Source organism: Pogoniulus pusillus, chromosome 19 (assembly GCF_015220805.1).
Source record: "Pogoniulus pusillus isolate bPogPus1 chromosome 19, bPogPus1.pri, whole genome shotgun sequence".
Taxonomy (NCBI): domain Eukaryota; kingdom Metazoa; phylum Chordata; class Aves; order Piciformes; family Lybiidae; genus Pogoniulus; species Pogoniulus pusillus.
Window position 1 is genome coordinate 14,196,621 of NC_087282.1, and position 22,937 is coordinate 14,219,557.

The following is a 22,937-nucleotide window of genomic DNA, read 5'->3' on the forward strand; positions in this document are numbered from 1 at the left end:
TTACATCCAATTTAATAAAACTACAACTGCCATAAACCTGAAGTCAGGCAGGCAGGAGAGCAGTTATCCAGAACCACACACAACCAACAACCATACTCAGTGTCACAACACAGCAGTGGCACACTTACAGCACCACCACCTCCCCCCGACAGAGAAACCAAGTTACATGGCCGAACAGCCAAGAGTACCCATGTTCCTGTAGCTGAGAGGCACTTAGTTTGTAGGACAGCTGACAGCTTCATCTTTGGGTTGTTAAACAAATCTCTCAACTACAGGCTCTATTTTCATTCTTTTTTTCTAAATCAGTTATCAGAAAAGTTATTTCTCCAGCAAGAAGCAGCACAACACAGGCCAAACACTCCTGCCCTTGGTATTTGTTTCTCTCAGATGCTGTCTAAAGACACAGCAATCACAAATTTCAAACAAATACAAACTTGCTGCTCAGAACAGAGAATTAACATATTTTTAGCAGAAACAGCCATCATATTATTTCTCACTCCCCACAAGCTGCAAAGAGCCATTTCTGCTCACTACAGGTGGTCTCTCAAGTTTCTATGGAGAACGCAAGTTAGGAGCATGCCCAAGAGCAGCAGCAGGAAAAGGACAAAACAGTGGCATTACCTCGGGGCAGATCACTTCGACTGGGTTCACAAGACGAAGGCGGAAGAGTGGCACCAGCTTCTCCCACCTCACCGACTGGAGAAAGAGGAGCTGAGTAAACTGGGAATGAGACCGAAGAAACTGCTACAATTAGAAGGAAACAAAAGTCAACAGCACCTCACATAAGCAAGATGCTATGGTACACAATGACGCCTGCAATTCTTTGTCATCTCAGTGCTAACTACAAGCTTTGTCACAATTCTCTTTAGGCATCTCTTTAAGACGTCCACAAGAAAGTCTGAAAGCAGATGGGAAGGTTCCAGTCTCACTGGGAGCTAAGTAAGCGTCATAAAAATGAATCACAGCAAGTGACCGTTGCAAGAGATAATAAAGCTTAAGGATCAGCATCTCAATTCAAGAGGAAAATGAACTTCAGGAAACAAAGGAGAACTTCTGCCTTATCAAAAGAACTGTCTAGAGAAACACTTGTCACTGATGGCTAAAGTTGGTGTAGGAGGAATCCAAAGTAGACACCTCCAATTCAGGGGCAACTGTCCCCTTCAAAAGATAAACACAGGCCAGCAGTAAAGTTATAACAGCTACTATGGCACTGTTAACTGTGTAAGCCAAAGAAAGTGATAGGGTTATTATTTAAAAAAGAAAACAGTTAAACAGAATAAACCAAAACACAAAACCAAAACACCTTTTATTGGTTGTCTTGGATAGGTAGGGAAAAATAATAAATAAGGGAAGGATGCAATAAAAAACATTGACATCCAAGTCCACAGGCACAATGCATACACTCTACCTGGCCTCCCTATAGTAAAAGGAGATACTATGGCTGGCTGTCTGGGGAGGGAACTGCTGTTGTGGCATTGGCTAGAGGCAGAAGAATTTGAGAAGAACCCTGCAGCTGGAGCAGCATAAATACCTGTTGAGGTTGAGACTGCTGCACAATTCACCAGCACCTGAAGAGTCAAGGTTTGCTAGAGTGCCTCTACAAAGAAGCAAAAGATTCCTTCAACAAGTGTCTTTGCAAGTTTTCAGGGCCTCCAGCACTGAGCCAACATAACCTGCCCTTGTGCCCATCTGCTACACCAAACAGGGCTGTGCCATCATTGTATTCCCAGGGCTGCACATAAGGCCCAGCTCACACCCCCTTCTTGTTCATTTTGCACAGACTGCAAACATATTTAAGGACAGGGCCTATGCAGACTGTCAGTTAAGAGTTGCAGTTCACACGCACAGACTATTCAACGTTTCCTTTCTAAATTTATCACCATGAACACAGCCACAGCTCTCCATTGCACTTCATTCTCATGCTGAAAGCTTCTGCTACTTTCCTCACAGAAGGCTGGAGCAGCCTCATCCCTCACAAGACAACTGTGATTCTTCAGTCCAGGCTGTTGGACAACTGTCAGGAATGTAACCTGCAGCGATAAATGACCACACATTTTCATGTGTTCAATGCCTTTATTTTGTGCTATCAGTGCAAAAAAAACCAAAAACCACCAAGCCTGCCACCATTTGTGCTACAGCTTTCACAAAACAAATCTTACAAATATACACCAGATCAGAACAGGATTCTTATACTTTCAGAGGTCATGAACCCTGTGCACAATGACAGTAGTAACACAGCTATTACAAAAGTGTGACCACTAGAGGCAAAGAAGTTTTAAAGTCCGAGTAAGCAATTTCCATCCTCTTAACAGCCCTGTGCGCAGTTTTAACCCTAGTTCTAACAGCTACCTATTTCAGTGCTTAAACAAGAACCAGGTGTCTGTGTTTCAGTGCAACCCCACCCCCTCCCAGAGGTACATGATGTGACATTCCTTTAGTGACAACGAAATGTTTTGGCACATACTTTATGAAGTCAAACTGAAGCTTTGTGTTCCCTACAGTAGTTTGTGTACCCTCCTCTCCTGTGCGTTCCTACATAATTGACTGAATCAACACCTTAAACCTACAGGAGAAACATGAAATTTGATTGCAGTTGAATCAAACAATCTGACCCAAGAAGACAGGGTAACATTAACAATATTAATATATAGCTGACTAAGAAGAAGCAAGAGAAACCAAGGGCAAGAAGTGAGCAAGGATTTACATTCCTTGAGGCATGTCATGAGGTGCAGGGTTAGGTGAGGCAATGTAGCTGACTTGGGGCAGTGGTCCAGAACTTACAGCATTAGCAGTCTGGGGAGAATTTCCATATGGTGGGTTTATTGTGTGCCAGGTACTAACATAGCGATAAGCAGGTACTAAAGAATCCATCCCAGGAACAGACTGCTGGCTGAAGGGATCTGACACCACTGGGTAATAGACTGGCCCGTAGGACAGAGGTGGAGGCTCCATATTTTGAAAGTTACCTTAAAGAAAACCAAAACAAACAGAACAACACATGCTTAACATATTTTACCATAGCTTTTTTAATGCAGACCTTCACAAACACAGAATTACTTTGATGGCTAAAAGGGAAAACCCATTTAGATGGCAACTCTATGCCCATACATGTTCCTTCTGACAGAGGGAGCAAAATAATCTTGTGTCTTAAGTTAGACTACAGGACAACTTGCTGCTCATTGCACTAAAGCCTGTTCAAGAATTGCTTAGCAGCACTCCGCTTCAGAGTAGCGCCAAGTCCCTCTTGAAAAGAACCACTATGTTCTACCCCTATTTGACCTCTGACAATATAGCACTCACCTATGCAGAAAATCCACCAGCAGAGCAATAAGCCTGTATGCTTCTGAGCAGCAGTTGTTATGCTCTGCTCTTTTGCAAGAGTTTGCCATGTTCCACTGATTTTAATGAGCAGGCATCTGACCTTTTGACATAGTTTTTCTCATTTAATACAATCTTTCTATTCACTGCCAAGAGTATCTCCAAGCTTGTTACAAAGCTACTAGGGGAAACTTGAGTTTTGCTGCAAATGTTTTGAGCAATAAGAGATGCAGCTAGCAGCAGGGCCTAGTCAAGAGCTAACAGTTCAGTATACTAAGCCTGAAACTAAGGTCTACAAGATCTTCCTTTTGAAAAATTCCTGTGAAGCACTCATGCTTGTCAAAACTCATTTGCCTCCTTTACATTAAATAGGCATTCTGTTTTGATGCCATGACTAAATAGTTATGACTAAATGGCTTAATCAGTTAGCAAAGAGGTTTCTTCAGTTTTAAAAAAAGTTCTCACAATTTAGTATACCTACTACAGACCTAGAAAAGATTACTACTTCCTTTCCACGACTTTAAGAAGCCCTTGACTTGTTGCTGGCTACACCGGTGACTCTGACATACTTCAAATAGTACCACAGACAGCAGACCTTGTCATAACTCCTTACCTGGCTTACTCTATGTCCTCTCATCCTCATGCTTCAACAGCTGCAGGCAAGAAATTCCTGTGGAGCAGCCATGCTATTCCCCCACCTCTCTGTAGCTATGTGCTCATAAATACTAACCATTTGCAGATGCTTCCAAGGGAACTTGGTGGACTTCAGTTCGCCCAGCATCACCATAAAGCTGAGGTACTGACTGATCTAGGACAGGAGCCGGCTCAGCATATCCTGGATAAACTTCCACAGGTGAAGGTGGCAGCACTGGCTGTATGTACACCATGGAAGGCCAGTAGCTCTGATGACAACACTTTGAGAGAAGGGATAACATTGGGTCAAGCAAACAACCACACAGCCTTTATCTCTCTTCACCTCTCCTTAGAAAGGAGTGATTTTTTTTCCTTCCTAGTCCCTTAAGATACTACACACACACAAAGAAATCTCCAATACAGCCTATCAGAAAAGATGTTGCAATACCTGCACCAGCAGCCACTTTGAGTTCCACAATACTGTTGTGTCAGAAATCTACAGAGAAGATTCCTACCTACTGACTTTGTCACATCCAAAAAGATTTTTTCCTATTTCTTTTGCTGAGGAAGCTGACATTATTTTTACTTCCCTGAGCTAAGCAGCAGCACTGATGCTACCCATGACTGCTAGTGCAGACAATTCTTCAGCAGAACAAGAGTTCCCAGAACACAGAGAAATGGTGTTAAGCAGTCTGAACACAGCTGTGCAAGTCCTAGAAGACTCAAATCACACAGCTGTAAGTAGTGTTTGATGTCTTGGCTACGTGCACACATTTTCTTACTGTCTTATAGATTCCTTTCCATACCTTCACACTCTCTGCAAAAACAAAATAAAAAGAACCACCACAACCCAAAGTAAAATAACTAAGTATCTGTGCTAGTTTGAAGCTAGCTGGAATATTTTGGTGAGAAGAATTAGATTATAGGCTGTGAAATGGAAACAACAGTGATGTCTACTTCACTCACAGGCTTGCTGAGATGTATAAAAACAAGAACACAAACATAGATAATGCAGTTGCTCTCTGGCTCTGTCTGCCTGTGCTTTTCTCCCTAATCTGCTGTCTAACTAATCCTGCTTTCGAACCCCTCTGGCCAGTTCTCCAAACTCACCTTGAACGTAAGGCAAAGTCTGGAATAAGGCAGAGGGGTCGAAGGGAGGTGGGAGGGTGGTTAAGAGCCCATCCTGGGGACTCTGGTTTTGGTAGGGGTGTTGTGTTTCTGTATTACTTTTTAACTTGTATATAGCTATTGTAAATATCTGCTTTTCTATTGCGCTAAGCTGTAAATATAAAGCTTCATCTTAATTTTCATCTCGGCCGAGTCTAGTCTGGGTGATTTCAGAAGGGGTGGGTAATACCCAAATCATCACAATATCCAAACTAGCGTGCTTCACATTTTGAGTCAGAATTTCATATCCCAGGCTGTACTTCAATCTCCACCAAGCCTACACATATTAATAGTCCTGTCCACAGGATGCGCATTTAGCACACTTGGAAGTCTTCAATACGCCAGCCCATTTGTCAGGAAAACCATCAGGGTTTACAGGCAATTTACTACATACATTTTAAAAGCACTTACTTGCAATCCCAGATTAAAATAATACCGCAAGACTTTTGTATCTGAAATTAAAGGACACGACATTGAAGAGCAGACAAGCATAAAACAGGAAGCAAAAAAAATTTACACACATTAAGAGCATCTAACCTTAAGTTACTCTTAATGTACTCTGACAGTTCTTTAACAATACTTTCTTTACAGTTTTGAGGGTTAAGAATGGAACTTAAAATATACGTAAAACTAGTTTAAATAAATATCCAGTTAGATATCTGTGCAACAGGAGAACATTTGTCTGACTGAACTTCAACAATTAAATTAGTTTTAACTTTGGTTTATTTACCTTGGTAACTTATTTGTCAATCCTATGAGTTTCTGCTACCTAAGCAACTAGGTCTTAAGCAATTCTGGCTTCCTAACAAGGCTTAGTTTTCAGAGGAAAAAAGTATTTAATCAAATAACATTTTAAGTGCCTAAACTAAGTTGACTACTAAAAGCACAGCAGCAGCCTTCTCATACAGTAGTGACCAGACCACACCTTGAGTACTGTGTTCAGTTCTGGGCCCCCCAGTTTAGGAAGGACACTGAGATGCTTGAGCGTGTCCAGAGAAGGGCGACGAGGCTGGTGAGAGGCCTCGAGCACAAGCCCTATGAGGAGAGGCTGAGGGAGCTGGGATTGTTTAGCCTGGAGAAGAGGAGGCTCAGGGGTGACCTTATTGCTGTCTACAACTACCTGAAGGGTGGTTGTGGCCAGGAGGAGGTTGCTCTCTTCTCTCAGGTGGCCAGCACCAGAACGAGAGGACACAGCCTCAGGCTGCGCCAGGGGAAATTTAGGCTGGAGGTGAGGAGAAAGTTCTTCACTGAGAGAGTCATTGGACACTGGAATGGGCTGCCTGGGGAGGTGGTGGAGTCGCCGTCCCTGGGGCAGTTCAAGGCAAGGTTGGACGTGGCACTTGGTGCCATGGTCTAGCCTTGAGCTCTGTGGTAAAGGGTTGGACTTGATGATCTGTGAGGTCTCTTCCAACCTTGGTGATACTGTGACAACTCACTTCCAAAGTACACACATTACGTACATGCTGTGTATACTCATACTGGGCTGACACATGAGACAACAGGCCAACTCCATAGAGGCCCCAGCTTTACAATGCTACTGCTCACTGTGAAGTCTACATCTGCCTCTATCTCCATCTCCAGAGCTTTGCTGAGCAATGATCATAGCGACAGATCAATAGGGACAACATATGCTCCTATACCAAGAACTTCTCATGTAGTTCTGGGGATCTCCTAAATTGTTATATCAATTCAGAAAATGGAGGCAGAGAGAAAAATAAGGAATATACTCCTTCCTTCCCCTTTCTCACAAGGGTACTCAGTTGCTTCCTTTCTTGCAAGTAGTCTTTACTTCTGCCTTCCATATACTGAATAATTTGCCCCCAGACAAATACAGTGAGAACCAATCCAAGACGTGGGGAAGAATTTTAAAACCACTCCCCCACAACAACATGATTTTGAAATTTCAAGTGCATCTCCAACTGTCCAAAAAAGAGTGAAGTTGTTTTAAAATGTAAAGTTGACTGAAAGGATGAAAACCAGAATATTTAAACCCTAATACAATTCTAGAAAAGTGCATGAGAAAAACTGTTGGTTTCTTAGATTCAAATACAGAATTGTTTTAGAGGCTGAGGAAGAGCAAGTCACCTCTTCCACAGCAGTAGGTTTGTGTGTATGTGTATAAACAAGCATATTGATTTTGCTGTACTACTACTGGGAGCTAAAAAGGAAAGCAAAATTTTTAAAGAGAGTGAACTTATGAGGGCTTCAAGTTAGCAACAATTCCAAAGCTACCATCTAAACCATCTCCTTACCAGCTACCCACTTCCCCCCAGATCTGAGTCTTGACTCCACATAGCTTCCCTGCTCACCCATATACCACATGTGCCTCAGCTCATCAAGTGTATCTCATTTTGCTGCAGACAAGCACAACATCAGAAACACAAAACCAGTCCTAGAACGTGCAAGGACTTGAGAATTGGCATCTGCAGCAGAACGCTTTTACTGGTCAGTGTGTTTGATCAAGGCAACAATCTACACAGATATTCTGGGTAGTGCATGCAGATTCTTCCACCCTCCTCTGCATCCAACAGCTGTAAGCTCACTCCTGAAAGCATGGGTGTGATTTGGCTGTGACACTGACCACAGACAGTGAAACACTAAAAATAACCCAAACACTGACAGAAATGCCAATGCGTTAGTAACTCACTGAAACTGCATCTCCATTTGGAATAAGTTTGGGGATATTTTTTTAAGTCTGATTTTGTTCATCAATTGTTTATGCAAATCAATACAAAACAAGCACAAGAGCTGAATGAAACAGCTGCTTCACAGCAATCATAACAGTAAAAAGAAGGGCTGACAGACTGAAGTGAGAAAATGATACTGGAAACACTGATTTTTGTGGAATGCTGCAACAGAATCCGGTACAGTAGGAGACCGGTTTGCTTCTATTTCTCCCTAAGATGTCTAGAAATCAAGTCAGTCTTCAGTGAAAGAAGACTATTTTAGGAAGTAAAGAGGCCAAGTTACATGGCCGAACAGCCAAGAGTACCCATGTTCCTGTAGCTGAGAGGCACTTAGTTTGTAGGACAGCTGACAGCTTCATCTTTGGGTTGTTAAACAAATCTCTCAACTACAGGCTCTATTTTCATTCTTTTTTTCTAAATCAGTTATCAGAAAAGTTATTTCTCCAGCAAGAAGCAGCACAACACAGGCCAAACACTCCTGCCCTTGGTATTTGTTTCTCTCAGATGCTGTCTAAAGACACAGCAATCACAAATTTCAAACAAATACAAACTTGCTGCTCAGAACAGAGAATTAACATATTTTTAGCAGAAACAGCCATCATATTATTTCTCACTCCCCACAAGCTGCAAAGAGCCATTTCTGTTCACCACAGGTGTTCTCTCAAGTTTCTGTGGAGAACGCAAATTAGGAGCATGCCCAAGAGCAGCAGCAGGAAAAGGACAAAACAGTGGCATTACCTCGGGGCAGATCACTGCCACTGGGGTCACAAGAGTAAGGCGGAAGAGTGGCACCAGCTTCTCCCACCTCACCGACTGGAGAAAGAGGAGCTGAGTAAACTGGGATTGGCACCGAAGAAACTGCTACAATTAGAAGGAAACAAAAGTCAACAGCACCCACATGAGCAAGATGCTATGGTACACAATGACGCCTGCAATTCCTTGTCATCTCAGTGCTAACTACAAGCTTTGTCACAGTTCTCTTTAGGCATCTCTTTAAGACGTCCACAAGAAAGTTTGAAAGCAGATGGGAAGGTTCCAGTCTCTCAAGTCTTAGCTACATCTCTATCTGCAAACTTCATATGCCAGTTAAGCATAAACATCCTTTTCAGTCATTTGTCAGTACTAGAAAGCTGGGCTTCCCTTACATAATTGCCCTAGAGCAACAGGGAACAGACTGATTGCTTAAAAGTCACTAGAAACGTGACTTAAGTCCACAAAAACAAGCGAAGATTCAAGACTCATCAGAACAGAATTATTTGGAACTACTATTAATTGTCATTAGTTGCCCCAAATCTCTGTGAGTGATCCCTAATAGCATCAGTGAGTAGACAGCTTAGAGAAGTATGCTATCATCAGACTGGAAAAAAACAAACTGAACTTAGAAGATGGAGAAAAGGGAGACAGAACTGAGCAAAGGAAAATGAGCTGTAGGAAACAAGAGGGAGAAAAGAGCTGCCACGAACTTTCTAGCAAAACACTTGTCAGTTAAATGCTAAAGGTGAAATGGAACCCAAAGCAGACCTCCAGCTACAATTCAAATTGAGGGGCAACATAAGTTGCCTTCAACACACAAAAACAACAAGTCAGCAGCACAGTTACAACAACTATTAAGTCATAGTAAGCCAGAGAAAGTGACTGGGGTTTTGTAAAACAAACAAACAAACCCCACCTCAAAAAACAGCCAATCAACGACAAAACAAACAAGCAGACAAAACAAACAAACAAAAAAAATCAACTACCACCACAACAACAAAAAACAAAACCAACCCAAACCTTTTAACATTTACCTTGGATAAGTGAGAGGGGAAAAAAAGTAGAGAAAGATGTAACCAAAACCATTCACATCTAAGTCCACAGGCATGGCGCATACACTCTACCTGGCCTCCCTATGGAAAGGGGAGATATTATGACTGGCTGGACTGCTGTTTGGGGTGGAACTGCTGTTGTGACACTGGCTGGAGTGGAGGTAACAGAATTTGAGAAACCTGCCGCTGGAGCAGCATAAACACCTGTTGAGGCTGAGACTGATGCCGAGTTCATCGCCTGAAAAAGAGTCACAGTATTCAGTACACTGTCTCTGACAAAGACTATGGAAACATCATACAGTTCAAAAATTGTGACTTCATGTAAATAAATTTTGGAAACTGCCTTTATGGATAGATCAAATTACCCAATTCTCTAAAACCTGGTTTGAAAATACCAGTTCGGAGTCAAAGACACCACCTGCATGGCATCTTTTCACCCTTCTAATTTGCTTATACTTATATGGAATTATATTCTTTGCTGTAAGATATTCTAAGTGGCACAGAGAGGGACCCCAAAAACTGACAGTAACCAAGCAGAGTGGTTGCCTCTCTACAGGGCTACCACAATAAAAAACTACCTTCTGTGGATAGCCGTAGGAAGCCACTCCATCTTGAGGTGACACAGAGACCAACCCTTCCTCCTGAAGGGATTCCAAAGCAAAGCATAGTCCACTTAAGAGGCAAAGAAGTCACAATATACACACTCTACATTCTCAAGTTATTTTTATTTATGGACTACAGAGAGATGGAGGATCTTTTGTAAATCACGTAGAAGCAGTTCATTCTGACACGTACAGGGCTGGCTTTCACACCCAGCGCAGACCAGTATGTGATTCAATATTTGGTTTCTAGATTAAAAAGTTAAAATAGTCCAAAAATCAGTTCTAGCAGATGTGACATGCCTCCAGTCCCACAGTTAAGAAGTAAGATGACTTGGAAGAGTAAGATTTGAAGAATAGCATGAAGAAACACAAGTGCTGTCTGGAACAGAAAAAGAAATAAACATCACCCAAACACAGGTCTCCTCTTTGCACAGGGGAAGGTGGAAAATGACTAAAATATCTGGTACAACTCAGAATGTACTCGCAGCCTGAGACAAAAAACTCCCCACTTCATGAAGAAAAGGGAGTGAATAAGTAGCCTCTGACTGACTCTGTTGATCCTACATCCAAGCACAGTTTCTATGAGGAATACCACCCACTTCAAGAGTTCCTAATCTGAACAGACAGTGACTGCATCTTACCAAGTTGGTTGTAGGTTCTGCTGAATTAAACACTGCTGCGCTTTCACAGTCAGGATCTGGAAGGTATAGGCAGGCAAAATTTATGGAAAGGAAAAAAGCAGCAGCATTAAATCTAATTCTTCCAAATCTAGAAGAAAAGGTCCTGAGTGCATTGCACTCATCAAGTCTTCAATCAGTAAAGGCTGAAGTTTTACTTACCTGGAGGTGCATAGATAAATTCTTCACGAAATTTCCCTACAAGGGGGAGAACAGGAAGCTTTGAGATTTGGGAGGAAAAAGTCAACTTAAAAGCTGAAGTTACCAGAATTACATTTTGGGTGCTTTCAGTATCATTCTGTTCGTGCAGAAAAAGTAGAGGAACAGTCAAGATACACATATTTTGTAATTCCACCAAGTGTCAAGGTTGCCATTACCAAACTGACACCATGTATTTTGAAGCATCGACTTGGCTTGCTACAGATCTACAGAATGGCAAGGGTGATGGTGTGGCAAGCTTAAACAGAAGTGACGCATTTCTATGAAATGAGGAAGGAAAACACTCTCAAAGGCACATTCAAAGCTCACAATGAGCAGGCATTTAGGAGATACAAGGAATCTAATTTGGCAATCAAACACATACTACGTCTACAGTTAAAAGGCATCTCTAATGCATTATGAATTGCTCTGGTCAGCCAGTATCACCTCTGCAGCTCAGTGCAAGTTTAAGTCCTAAAAAAAAAAATAATCATACTAATAGTATGAGATGAGACACTGGATCTAACTTTGTGTGTACACCCACTAATACTTAAGGAACTCACCATTTTCACTTGTTTCTTCTTCCTCCTCTGAGGAATTCAGGGTCTGCTTGTTAGGTGGAACAGAGTTTGGGCCTCTCCTTGCTACCCAAAATCCTGCTGGACCATGGACGATAGGAGGGTTACCCTGGCTCTAAATACACAGTAGAAATAGACTGTTAACCAAGCTCACTGCAACCAAAATTTCCTAGAATTACCACCTGTGTGTCTGTTCCTATGCACCTTGATGCATAGGAATAGACACACAAGCAGCAAAACGACAGCAGACAATTCTTCCTTCACCTTTCCCTCTGATCAGCATACTTAAGGTAACTGATTTCTGAGGACCCACCACTGATCCTCACTAGAACTTTGGCAGCTTTATCGCAAGTACAAACAAGGCTGAAACAGAGAAAGCAGATCCCAGAACAGCTACCCAGCAACAAACTCCATTCTACATCCTACAGTATCACCACCACATCACCAGCAGACCAGTTCATCCAAATACTTCAATTATAATGAAAAAAAGATTCTCTTTAGTCACAACTGGTGAAACCCACAGGCAACTGCTGGCATAGAAATCACCATCCACATTAACTGAATCTTTCACATCACACATCGATGTTTCCAACAGGACCCCTTTAACACTTCTCTTGCCCTTTGTCTTTCCACTCAAGTCAGTCCTTAGTTGCGCTACAATTTAAAATACAGAGTTGTCGGAAACAGAAACACAGGATTGAGATGCTTGAGTAAAAGAAGTTGATTCACTCTCTTTTTGTATCTAGTGACACTCAAAATTCTCCTCAGAAGGCACGGTGACTATGACATGGATAAAGAGCTCAGAGGAGCCTGAGACAAATGTGATAAGTCAGAAGATTACAGTATCACAGTATCAACAAGGTTGGAAGAGACCTCACAGATCATCAAGTCCAACCCTTTACCACAATTCTCAAGGCTTTACCATGGCACCAAGTGCCACATCCAATCCTGCCTTGAACTGCCCCAGGGATGGCGACTCCACCACCTCCCCAGGCAGCCCATTCCAGTGTCCAATGACTCCCTCAGTGAAGAACTTTCTCCTCACCTCCAGCCTAAATTTCCCCTGATGTAGCTTGAGGCTGTGTCCTCTCGTTCTGGTGCTGGCCACCTGAGAGAAGACAGCGACCTCCCCCTGGCCACAACCACCCTTCAGGTAGTTGTAGACTACAATAAGGTCACCCCTGAGCCTCCTCTTCTCCAGGCTAAACAATCCCAGCTCCCTCAGCCTCTCCTCGTAGGGCTTGTGCTCAAGGCCTCTCACCAGCCTCGTCACCCTTCTCTGGACACGCTCAAGCATTTCGATGTCCTTCCTAAACTGGGGGGCCCAGAACTGAACACAGTACTCAAGGTGTGGTCTAACCAGTGCAGAGTACAGGGGCAGAATGACCTCCCTGCTCCTGCTGACCACACCATTCCTGATGCAGGCCAGGATGCCATTGGCTCTCTTGGCCACCTGGGCACACTGCTGGCTCATGTTCAGGTGGGTATCAATCAGTACCCCCAGATCCCTCTCTGTCTGGCTGCTCTCCAGCCACTCTGACCCCAGCCTGTATCTCTGCGTGGGGTTGTTGTGGCCAAAGTGCAGCACCCTGCACTTGGAGCTATTGAACGCCATCCCACTGGACTCTGCCCATCTGTCCAGGCGGTCAAGGTCCCGCTGCAGAGCCCTTCTGCCCTCCAACCCAGCCACATCTGCCCCCAGCTTAGTGTCATCTGCAAACTTGCTGATGACTGACTTGATGATTGTCCCACCAGACCTCTAGAAGAATGGCAGAGTTTTCTATGGGATGCATCTTTCCCCAGGAAATGTTATATTCCTTTACTAAAGACAAGGAAGAGACAGAGAAGGGGCTTTGGCATTGACAATAACAAAGTAACTGAATGAACATGAAGAACAATTCATTAGGAGCTTCAAGGTACAGACCAACAAAGGGGATGAAATGCTGGTAAGCTGCACTGATTTCACACTGTAACAAAAAATTGCAGGATAATGCATCATTATTCTTTGACATTCTTGGAGAAAGAATGAGAGCAAAGATTGCAGATTTAGCATGAGGGCAATTTTGAAATGGCTACTGCTCAAACAGCACTGAGCAGGTTCCTCACCTTCCACATAAATACAATTCTAACATTTGTTTACAGCAGTAAGAAATTCCAACCTACCAAAGTGGTTGCAGAAAAAGTCTGCTCTCCTATTCCGGTACCTAAACATAAATGGACTTTTTGCAGCATATCCAGCTTTGTACTAGGCTCAGAGTACAAATAAAACAAATTACTTCTGAGTTTATTCTTAAACTGTGCCACTTCACCTACAACCTAACAGTAAGGCTGCTTCAGAAGTCTGTATCTGTAGTTTTCTCCTGTTTCTGTAGCAGAAGAAATATATCCGAGGAACATGCTAGTCCAAAACATCACAACTACAACGTCCTAGGAACAATTCAGACTGTTACTACACAGTTTCTCAATCCAGTTACACAATCAGCTAGCTTCTCACTTGTTTGCCACACTTTCTCCTACAATACTGAGAGCTAGAGACATTCATACCAGGGAGATTTTGAATTTTGTTTTCAAACTGCAATAGTAAGAAGAAATGTAACTCTACTTTTATTAGAATAAACTGAATAGAAAACAAGTGCTGCCAGGGATGGGAGGGAGAAAGATGAGCAACTTTAGGCCTAAAGTTTTACACAATCTATGCTCATTTCTGTCCTCCCTTCTCAAAACCACATTCAGAGTTGAAGTTCATTGAAAAAAAGGCAAGCTGCTACACATGTAAGAAGTGCTGTACATCTTTACAGTGTCTCCCTACTCTTTAAGCGGTTTTAACATATCAGTTGCTGCTAACTTACTGGTAAAGTAGGAAAAGCAGCATCATCGCCTCCTTCAATTTCATAGAAAGCTGCAGCTTCTTCTGGTGCTTGCAGGTCCTCTCCATTCCCTGGTACAAACCCATACCGACATTCCTTATTTACATACTGCATATGACGGCGGCTCCGGCTGTATAAGCTTTAAAAGACAAGCAAGGAGGTTAAGAATCGCCACCCTCTGGAATTTCATCTTGGTTTCATTGCTCGATTTTAACTTTGCTCTTTTTCGAGCGACACTTCAAGCTTCTTGTTTTATACTGTGCCACTAACAGCTCAGACTTCTTCACCTTTCTCACACCATCTTCCCTAATTATGCCAGAGTGACACTTTGTAAAAAGGTTCACATTCACTTACCAGAACCCGTAGCTAGCTCTGATAGCACCTCTTTTCTGGACTGGGGTAGAATGTTATTTGAGGGCAAACCATGCTGCGCCTGTTTATAAATCGGGCAGATCCCCTAAGTTTAGAGGGCAAAATGTTTAACTACTAGGAAGTGTCTCTGAGATGGAACTAATGTGTAGCGTTACCTACTACTAACCAGCACAAACTCTCTCTTAACTACTCTGCAGTAAAAATGAAGAGATTACAAGTGATGATCTCAGACATTCAAGGCTCATACCTTGGCATCCCAAATCCATGGCTGTGTCTCTGAGGAGGGTGCTGAGGGTGATAAGGTTCGTAAGGTGACATGTTTCCACCACCTTGTGACAGATGAACTGGAGAGCGCCCAGAAGGAATGTTGTGCTGTAGACGAGGTGGAAGGACTGGCTGACCCCTGCTGTAAGCCACAGCCATAAAGAGTTCCTTCCCACGAATTTTCTTCAGCATTCTTTTTCTTGTTTTCATATCCATTTCTGCAGTTTCAGTTGAGGATAGGAAAAAAAAGGACAGCCGTACATCTTTAACAGCTGACTCCAGAGCTATGTTCTCTTTATCACTTGTGAAAAGGCAATAATTGGACACATGAGAAATAGTGAGCTAATGCTCTGTCCCAGGAAAAGTGCATTTTAAAGTATGCACACTTCATACCTTTATTTTGAAAGTTAAAGCAAGTGTTCTAAACTAAGAGTAGAATGCAGACATCTCACTTGTGAATACCTTCCCAGTTTCAGCTTATCAAACTAGTACTCTGTGTTAAAGATCTCTTTATGAAGGCTGCATTTAAAAGAATTAAAAAAAAAAAATCCAAACAAATATCTGTATTTAAATGACATCTCTTGTAAGGTCAAGTTAGACAAGGTTTTTAGCTCAAAGACTTGGTCTTTACATATGGTTCTCTAATGACAAATTCCTTCGTAATTTTGAGCAGTGTCAACTTTGTAATGCATTTTTTTCTCTTTTGCAAAATCAAGTTCATCCCTCTCCTTGAAGACCAATCTACATCAAACCCTGGCAGACACCAAGTTTATACCACAAACTGAATTAAGTCACTTCCAGTATCTGAAGACTGCTACTGTTACAATCTCCCCAGATCCCCTCCACCAGCCCCATGGGAACAAAAGCTTGTGGAAATCATCTACAAACCTAATGCTGAGAAGTATCCACCTGTCATCTTCTGATAGGTTCCTCCCTTTCGACTGGGAACCATATTCCAAGCAAGGACAGGGGTTACCTGGGTCACTGGTTTTAAGTCTGCCAAAGGAACTGTATGCCTGCACAAAGAACACTGATGTCAGCAGCACCACAAGAATACACTGCATAATTACACAACAAAAGCTGAAACAACACTAAGATAGAAAAAAAAGGCAACACAAACTTAAGAGTGTAGTGAGCTTGTGGAAATAATCTGTTTCTCTGACACCAAGTACATATTACTGTTACTTGTTTCATAAAGGAGACAAGCCAGGATTAAGCCTCAACAGTATTGATTTCACGGGTCAAGTCTTTCTTCCCTGCACTGTGGTTGATTCAGAGGTATATCTGAGAGCATGTGATAACACTGTCATTAAGCTCAATTTTAGGTTTACAGAAGAGGAAATGCTCTGAATAGCAAGGTGGAAAAAGTAATCTGACTCACCAAAAGTGCTAATGAGTTAGTAGTTTGAGTACAACATAAAACTCGAGAGAAATCAACAGCAGAGGGTAATGTGCTATTCGTGAATTAAGCCCAAACTGCAAAGGTTCACTTTGATGTTCCAGAGGAAGAGCATTTCACAGAAATTTCACAGAAAAATTCCAGTAATGACTTCCTTCATTAGAAATTCAAGAGAAAAATATCTCCTACAACATCTTACTTGAAAAGCAATAGCCAAAAAGGAAGCAAAGCCTCACTCTATATTTGAAAGCCTAGGTGATAATTTTAAAGTATCTTAACAATTCTCTTTTAAGCACCTGTGAATACACAAACTCAAGCAGAAAGAGCTAAAATAGGAAGTTTTCACTAAACTGCTTACTTTTCTGCCAGCTCCTCAACGAATACAGTCAACGTGCTGCCATCCTGCCCAACCTCCTGGATATGAGCATTGTAATACTTACCTCCAGGCTCCAGTCGTACCTGGAGAGAGAACAAGGGAAGCTCTGAAAAAGCCAAATTGCATGAGATTCAGAACACAAACCGATAATAGTAAAGGCTGCTCCTAGCTGCTCCTGTATTGCTGAGTTGGCCCACTTCAAAATAAAGAGCACTGTACTAACATCAGGGAGGAAGGGGAAAAAAAATAAATCTTGTGAGTGACTGAGAGGCAAGAAGATGCCCACATTCGAACTTCAGTTTTTATATACAGTGCCAAGCAGGTAAGCACCAACAGAGATTGCTACCTAGGAACTTGAAAAGAACAGAAGATAAAACTGGAAAGCTCTACTCAGCTAGAAACAACTCACTGTGTGAATCATCAGTGCTATCTCAGTGATTAAAAAACACCACCTCACTACATACAATATCAGAATACAAAGAAAGCTGACCTTCCTTTCAGCATCTCCTAGCCAGACCATGTTGCTCCTCCTTGATTAGCTTTTCCCTTTCTACTTCATATGCATATTTGTTACATTACTTTCAGAACTGTTAGACTGTCCAGGCTTGTTGCTGATCCCCAGTGCAAAAACCTAACAGACAACACTTGTGCATTTTGAGCCGTCACAAACTTTCACACTCATACAGAATGTGTATCACTGGTCCACGATTAACTTCCTTCATCCTACCCAATGCTTAAAGGTATATTCTTCAAGAGAAATTAAATTGAACAGAAAAACAGATTAATAGCTACAAGAAAGAGAATGAGAAAAGTCTTGGGAAACTAGGAAGTCAAACGATTTGATGATGGCTTCCCATACTCCATTTAAAGCAGTTTTAATAGTTTATCATAACTGAGTCTCCTTTTGAGTACTAACCTGACACTTGTCTCCTACATAGTACTGTCTCCCAGCAAACACCATGTAGTCAGTTTTTTGAAGCTCTAAAAATAAACGAATAAATAAATAAAAAAGGAAAAGCCTTTAAACTACTGTTCTTTCTTCATGTATCCTACAAGTACTTCATGACAGCATCCAACTACAAATTATAGGCCACTGGAATTAAATATTTCCTATGTATATCTGAACATTTCCCAGAGTAACAGTGAAGTAATTCTAGATGTTCTTGTAACAAACCATAACCAGGCTAACTCACAGCAGTGCAGTAATATCCAGCTAATGCACTAAGTGGAACTACTACCACAATACTACAACATCTTTTGTGATGGCACTGAGTTAAACCTATATTCAATACCAGTCCTGGTGTTAAGTATGTTGAATGTGTTCTGTCCTGCCAAATGGCACTTGGCAAAAACTAGATGTTATGAAAAACTAACATTGCTTAAAGTCTCCTTGCTGCTGAATTTCAGAAGGTTTGTCTTCATCCCTTGTCTGGATTCTCTGCAGGTCAGTACTCTACAAATGTAATTAGTTGCTATGACCTGTTCCAAGAATTGTAATGACACTTGTTTCTCCTTAGGAAGTTGTAAAATTTTGGAGCTCTCCAGTATGCAAAGCACATGGGATCAGACATCCAACACCACTTCAAAACTTTTCTTAGTAACTTCTTGCTTTATAGGTCAGCCACAGTATACACTAAAAAGCAGCAACATAACCCAAGCCATGAAGATCAGGAAATCTCACCAGAATGTTCAAAGCCCAGGACTGCTGGGAAGCAAGAGAAAACCACCTCATTTCACAGGTCTCAATGCTAAATCTGATATTATCATTGTAATACAACTCTGAAGTGAAAAACTGTGGTTTAAAAAGAAGTCCTTGCATACATAGAATGATTCAGGTTGGAAGTGCCCTCAAAGATCATCTTGTTCCAGCCCCCCCACCATAGGCAGGGACACCTCCCACCAGAACAGGTTGCTCAAGGCCTCATCCAGCCTGCCCTTGAACACCTTCAGGAAGGAAGCATCCAATGCCTCCCTGGGCAACCTGTTCCAGTGTCTCACCACCGCCACTGTAAAGAGCTTCTTCCTAACATCTATCTTAAATCTCCCATCTTCCAGTTTAAACCCATTACGCTTCCTTATGTCATTACAAAACCTTGTAAAATAGTCCCTCCCCAGCTCTCTTGTAGGCCCCCTTCGGATACTGGAAGGCTACTACAAGGTCTCCTCTAAGCCTTCATTACTCCAGGCTGAAGACCCCAACTATCATAGCCTGTCCTCACAGGAGAGGTGCTCCAGCCCTCTGATCATCTTCATGGCCCTCCTCTAGACTCACTCAAACCCTTTGATGTCCTTCCTGTGTTGGGGTCTCCAGAACTGTACACAGTATTCTCCGGAGAGCAGAGTAAAGGGGAAGAATCACCTCCCTTGACCTGCTGGCCACGCTTCTCTTGATGCAGCCCAGAATGCAGTCTGCGGTCTGGGCTGTGTGTGCACATTGCTGGCTCACGTTGAGCTTTCCATCAACCAAGACCCCCAGGTCCTTTTCCTCTGGGCTGCTCTCCAGTCATTTGCCACATGCTGCAACTAAAAAAAACCTCTCAAATTGGAATAATTTCTGTTGTATTAGAAGGGTAACAGAGACCTGTAATCTGTGTGGAGTCCTTCTATTTCCTATGCCACAGGTAACAAGTAAAAGAAGTCAGAATTTTAGCAACCTCATCACCCTTATGCAGTGTATAAGTGTATTCCATACTTTGAAACTAAGCCAAGAGACCAGCTACTGGCAGGAAGACAAACTACCTACAAGTATCTGTTGGGTTAACCAGTTTCCTTCACACCTCAGCTGTGAAGAACAGGTGACACGAGACTCAAATTTAGCACTGAGTCTAGTTCAGAAAGTGGTGTTTTTCCCTTTTTAGAGATACCTTTTCTGCTGTCCAGCCAAACATCAAACTCCACATTTCGATAGATCTCAGAGTCCAGTGCCTTCAGCACTTTATAAGGAACGGGCATCTTTGGATTTTCTGGAGGCTAAAAAAAGAGAGTTGAAATGAAGCGTTAACAAGTGCATTTCATGTGCTCAGCAGAGTCTCTCATTCTACCAGTGCCTGTTGACCACTTTAAGATGTATACACACTACTCTCCACAATTTTCACCTGCACTATATTTGCCTAAGAACTAATGCTCAAGAATATGAAACACATTTCAGATGTTCAGAAGCTGGACGAACAGACTTTGGAAAGGTTAGAAAGGCTCAAGAGTAACATTTGGTATGTTTTCTACTAAAAAAAAAAATCCAAAAGGAGGTTAACCATACCAATGAAGGCATGGTTTCAAAGGCTGGTGGAAAATGTCAGTTATTGTATCTGAAAACAGGTTTCTACATAGTTTCCACACTTGTTTCAAGTGACTTATACTGTGTACTGATTTAAACCATTTCTGGGAAAAATGAACAGTAGACCAGGAAACATTTGCTAAACTCCACAGGGAGGGGATGAAGGGGAGCTGGAAATTACCTAGAGAAGAAAAGGGATTATCAGGATTGCCCCATTTCATAGAAACTCAAGAGCAAACTCCAAAGACAAGCAGATAGATCGTTTTTTTAAAGTGAAAAAGAAGGTTTAGCCCTAACAAGGGTGACATCACACAACAACAAAGAAAACCCACCATCGGGAACTCTTCCCCAACTGACAAACCTTTTCTTCTTCAATCCCTTGTTTGAACTTATCTTCCTGTGGATTGTCAGTCTCATTTCCTTCCCACTTGTCTGCTCTAAGACATTGAAAATAAGATTACAAAAGACAATGCGTCATTTCGAGACAGGATTAAAATCAATCAATTGTTCCTAGAGTCTTAAAAAGCACCATGGTGCCATCAAGTGGTATATTTTGCCTTAAACACCAGCTATGGCTGTGACGTTATATAGGACAACCCTTCTAGCTCCAGGAGAATAATTTTCACTTGTTCCAACATCCACCCCCAACTTGCACAAGGAAAGGATGAAGCTGATTCCACTGACTGATTAGTCACTTGTACAGTCAAGTATAAGAAAACCTGTTGCAAGTCCTATCCTACCAGTGTCAGCTATAAGCATCCAGTAATGGCCAGAAGCATTCCTCAAGCCTTTCTAGAGACTTGAACAAGGGTTTCTACAGGTCTGTCTTTTCCCTCATCCTCAGTGATTCAAAAGACTTGAATAATGCTACCATTTATTTGCCTGCTTGGGCTAGGATGCCATTAAGAAAGGACAACCAAGAGAATAACGCAGAATTAATTTACTCAATACACGATCGCCTCTGCAGAGCTATAAAGGTTTAGAATAGTAACAGTTATTCACTATGAAAATATTTTGACGTAATAATAATTTAATTTACAAATAAGCTATTATTTTACAGAGTAATGTGCAACCACAACGTAGCCAGCAGCAAAGGATGGTCAATTATGTGATACCTTCCAGCTGCAAGGCAAGCACTCTCTCTTCCACAATATGCTCCAGCTATCCAGGAAAGAGAGTTAACATCCCGTGAGCATCCAAAGGAACTTGGAAAAGTTGCCCCTTGCAAGGTTTTTAATGGTTTGGGACTTTTTTATTTCCCTTTTACCACATCCCCTTCACAGAATAATACCTCTTTTCTGATGAATTTCTGGATACTTTTTCATGAAGACAATCAAAGTTTGCATCCTCACTTCCTGCAGAGCCACTGTTTCTGTTCTTCTTGGACCCACTTCGAAACAGCTCAACTGCAGACCTTAATTCTTCTTCATCCATGCCAAACACATCTTTGTACAGAATCTCATATAGTACAGCTGAATAAATCAAAACAAAGCTCAAACCAAATTAAAATACTACCAGATCCACTAGAACTGCTGCAGTTTGAGGTAAGCATATCTTCAGATATCTACTATTACAAGGCACTAGTTATAATAAATTTTATTAGAGAGGATCATAAGCAATTCAGGTAATTAATTTGATCTAATATCCCACTTAAAAAGAGTGAGTCTATGTATATATTAACATACAAGAAATGAGCTTCCATCTCTCTCCTCCCCACTCCTGAAATCCAAAGCAAACACTGCCTAAAAAACATATGAGAACACAATTCTCCTCTATAGAAAAATTATTTCAAGTTCACCCTGGCAAATGGCAGCATCTTCCTGGAATTGTTTTGTGTACACCGAGTCATAATGGCTGTTGCTGGAACAACACAGTAAAATCTGGGAAAACAAAACAACAAAAAAGGCTGTAAGGTTGGAATGATGTAAACCCAAACTTCTATTTGATATTGCAGCTCAAGACTACACTATTCTTTCATTCTACAATTACCATCAACTCATCAAGAAAACCATAAATATCAAAAATAACCGGAACAAGTTGGAGAAACAGCTTAGAAATTAATCCCAGGTAAAATTCTATACATGGTGCTGTGTTAAATGAGAAATAAGTTTGTTTCCAGCTTACATCTGAAATCACCAATTGCTCAAAAAGTAAAATATCTACAAGCCATTAAGTACAGTACACTCAAGATACAGTGCCCAGAAATCAGAGGCAAATTTTACTCTTCCCTACAAAAGGAGCTACAAGTGCATCTACCTCTCTAGCCCTCAACAACATCTTGCTCTTAATAAGCAATTTTATGCTGCCTTCTGAAAAGGCCTAAGTTTTCGGCAACTTATGTATTGATGTACCAAGTAAATATATTCCATCAAACCCCACCTTGGCATGGGACCACAGCAACTGCACCTGGCAGTGGCCTTTCAGCAGCTGTCAGCACACTGCCAGCAAGGATGCTTCCCAGGGATTCAGGGGGAGCTGAGATGCCAAGGCTCTTAATTCCTCTGCCAGCACAAGCTCTCATCTTACGGTGAGAATGAGCAACACCAGAAAGAGTTGCTGCCTGTCCATGCAATCTAATGACAGGCAGCTGCCAGCACTTAATGAGAGCTCTAGTGGAAAAGCCTTTGAGGACAAACACCCATACAGACCATACTGCTTGATTTTTAAATTCAGCTCCTTTTGGAATCTGACTAGGCTACACAGAAAAAGAAGTCACATAA

The 22,937-nt window shown here is 41.9% G+C and overlaps 1 protein-coding gene across 1 annotated transcript in view; it reads right to left on the bottom strand.

Moving 5' to 3' along the window:
* Positions 1-2,053: 2,053 nt before the first annotated feature.
* The window catches only part of ALG13 (ALG13 UDP-N-acetylglucosaminyltransferase subunit), a 30,950-nt gene continuing 10,066 nt past the window's right edge, over positions 2,054-22,937 (bottom strand). The window contains exons 11-28 of the mRNA XM_064159739.1: positions 22,016-22,097; positions 21,509-21,689; positions 20,579-20,654; positions 19,808-19,913; positions 17,860-17,924; positions 16,926-17,026; positions 16,057-16,184; positions 15,152-15,386; positions 14,515-14,671; positions 11,651-11,780; positions 11,052-11,087; positions 10,854-10,909; positions 10,189-10,251; positions 9,683-9,848; positions 8,544-8,666; positions 5,530-5,570; positions 4,049-4,232; positions 2,054-2,966 (exon numbers count right to left, since the gene is read on the bottom strand). Coding sequence (XP_064015809.1) covers positions 2,701-2,966; positions 4,049-4,232; positions 5,530-5,570; positions 8,544-8,666; positions 9,683-9,848; positions 10,189-10,251; positions 10,854-10,909; positions 11,052-11,087; positions 11,651-11,780; positions 14,515-14,671; positions 15,152-15,386; positions 16,057-16,184; positions 16,926-17,026; positions 17,860-17,924; positions 19,808-19,913; positions 20,579-20,654; positions 21,509-21,689; positions 22,016-22,097 — 2,196 coding nt within the window. The 3' untranslated portion in view covers positions 2,054-2,700. The remainder of the gene's footprint in view (positions 2,967-4,048; positions 4,233-5,529; positions 5,571-8,543; positions 8,667-9,682; positions 9,849-10,188; positions 10,252-10,853; positions 10,910-11,051; positions 11,088-11,650; positions 11,781-14,514; positions 14,672-15,151; positions 15,387-16,056; positions 16,185-16,925; positions 17,027-17,859; positions 17,925-19,807; positions 19,914-20,578; positions 20,655-21,508; positions 21,690-22,015; positions 22,098-22,937) is intronic.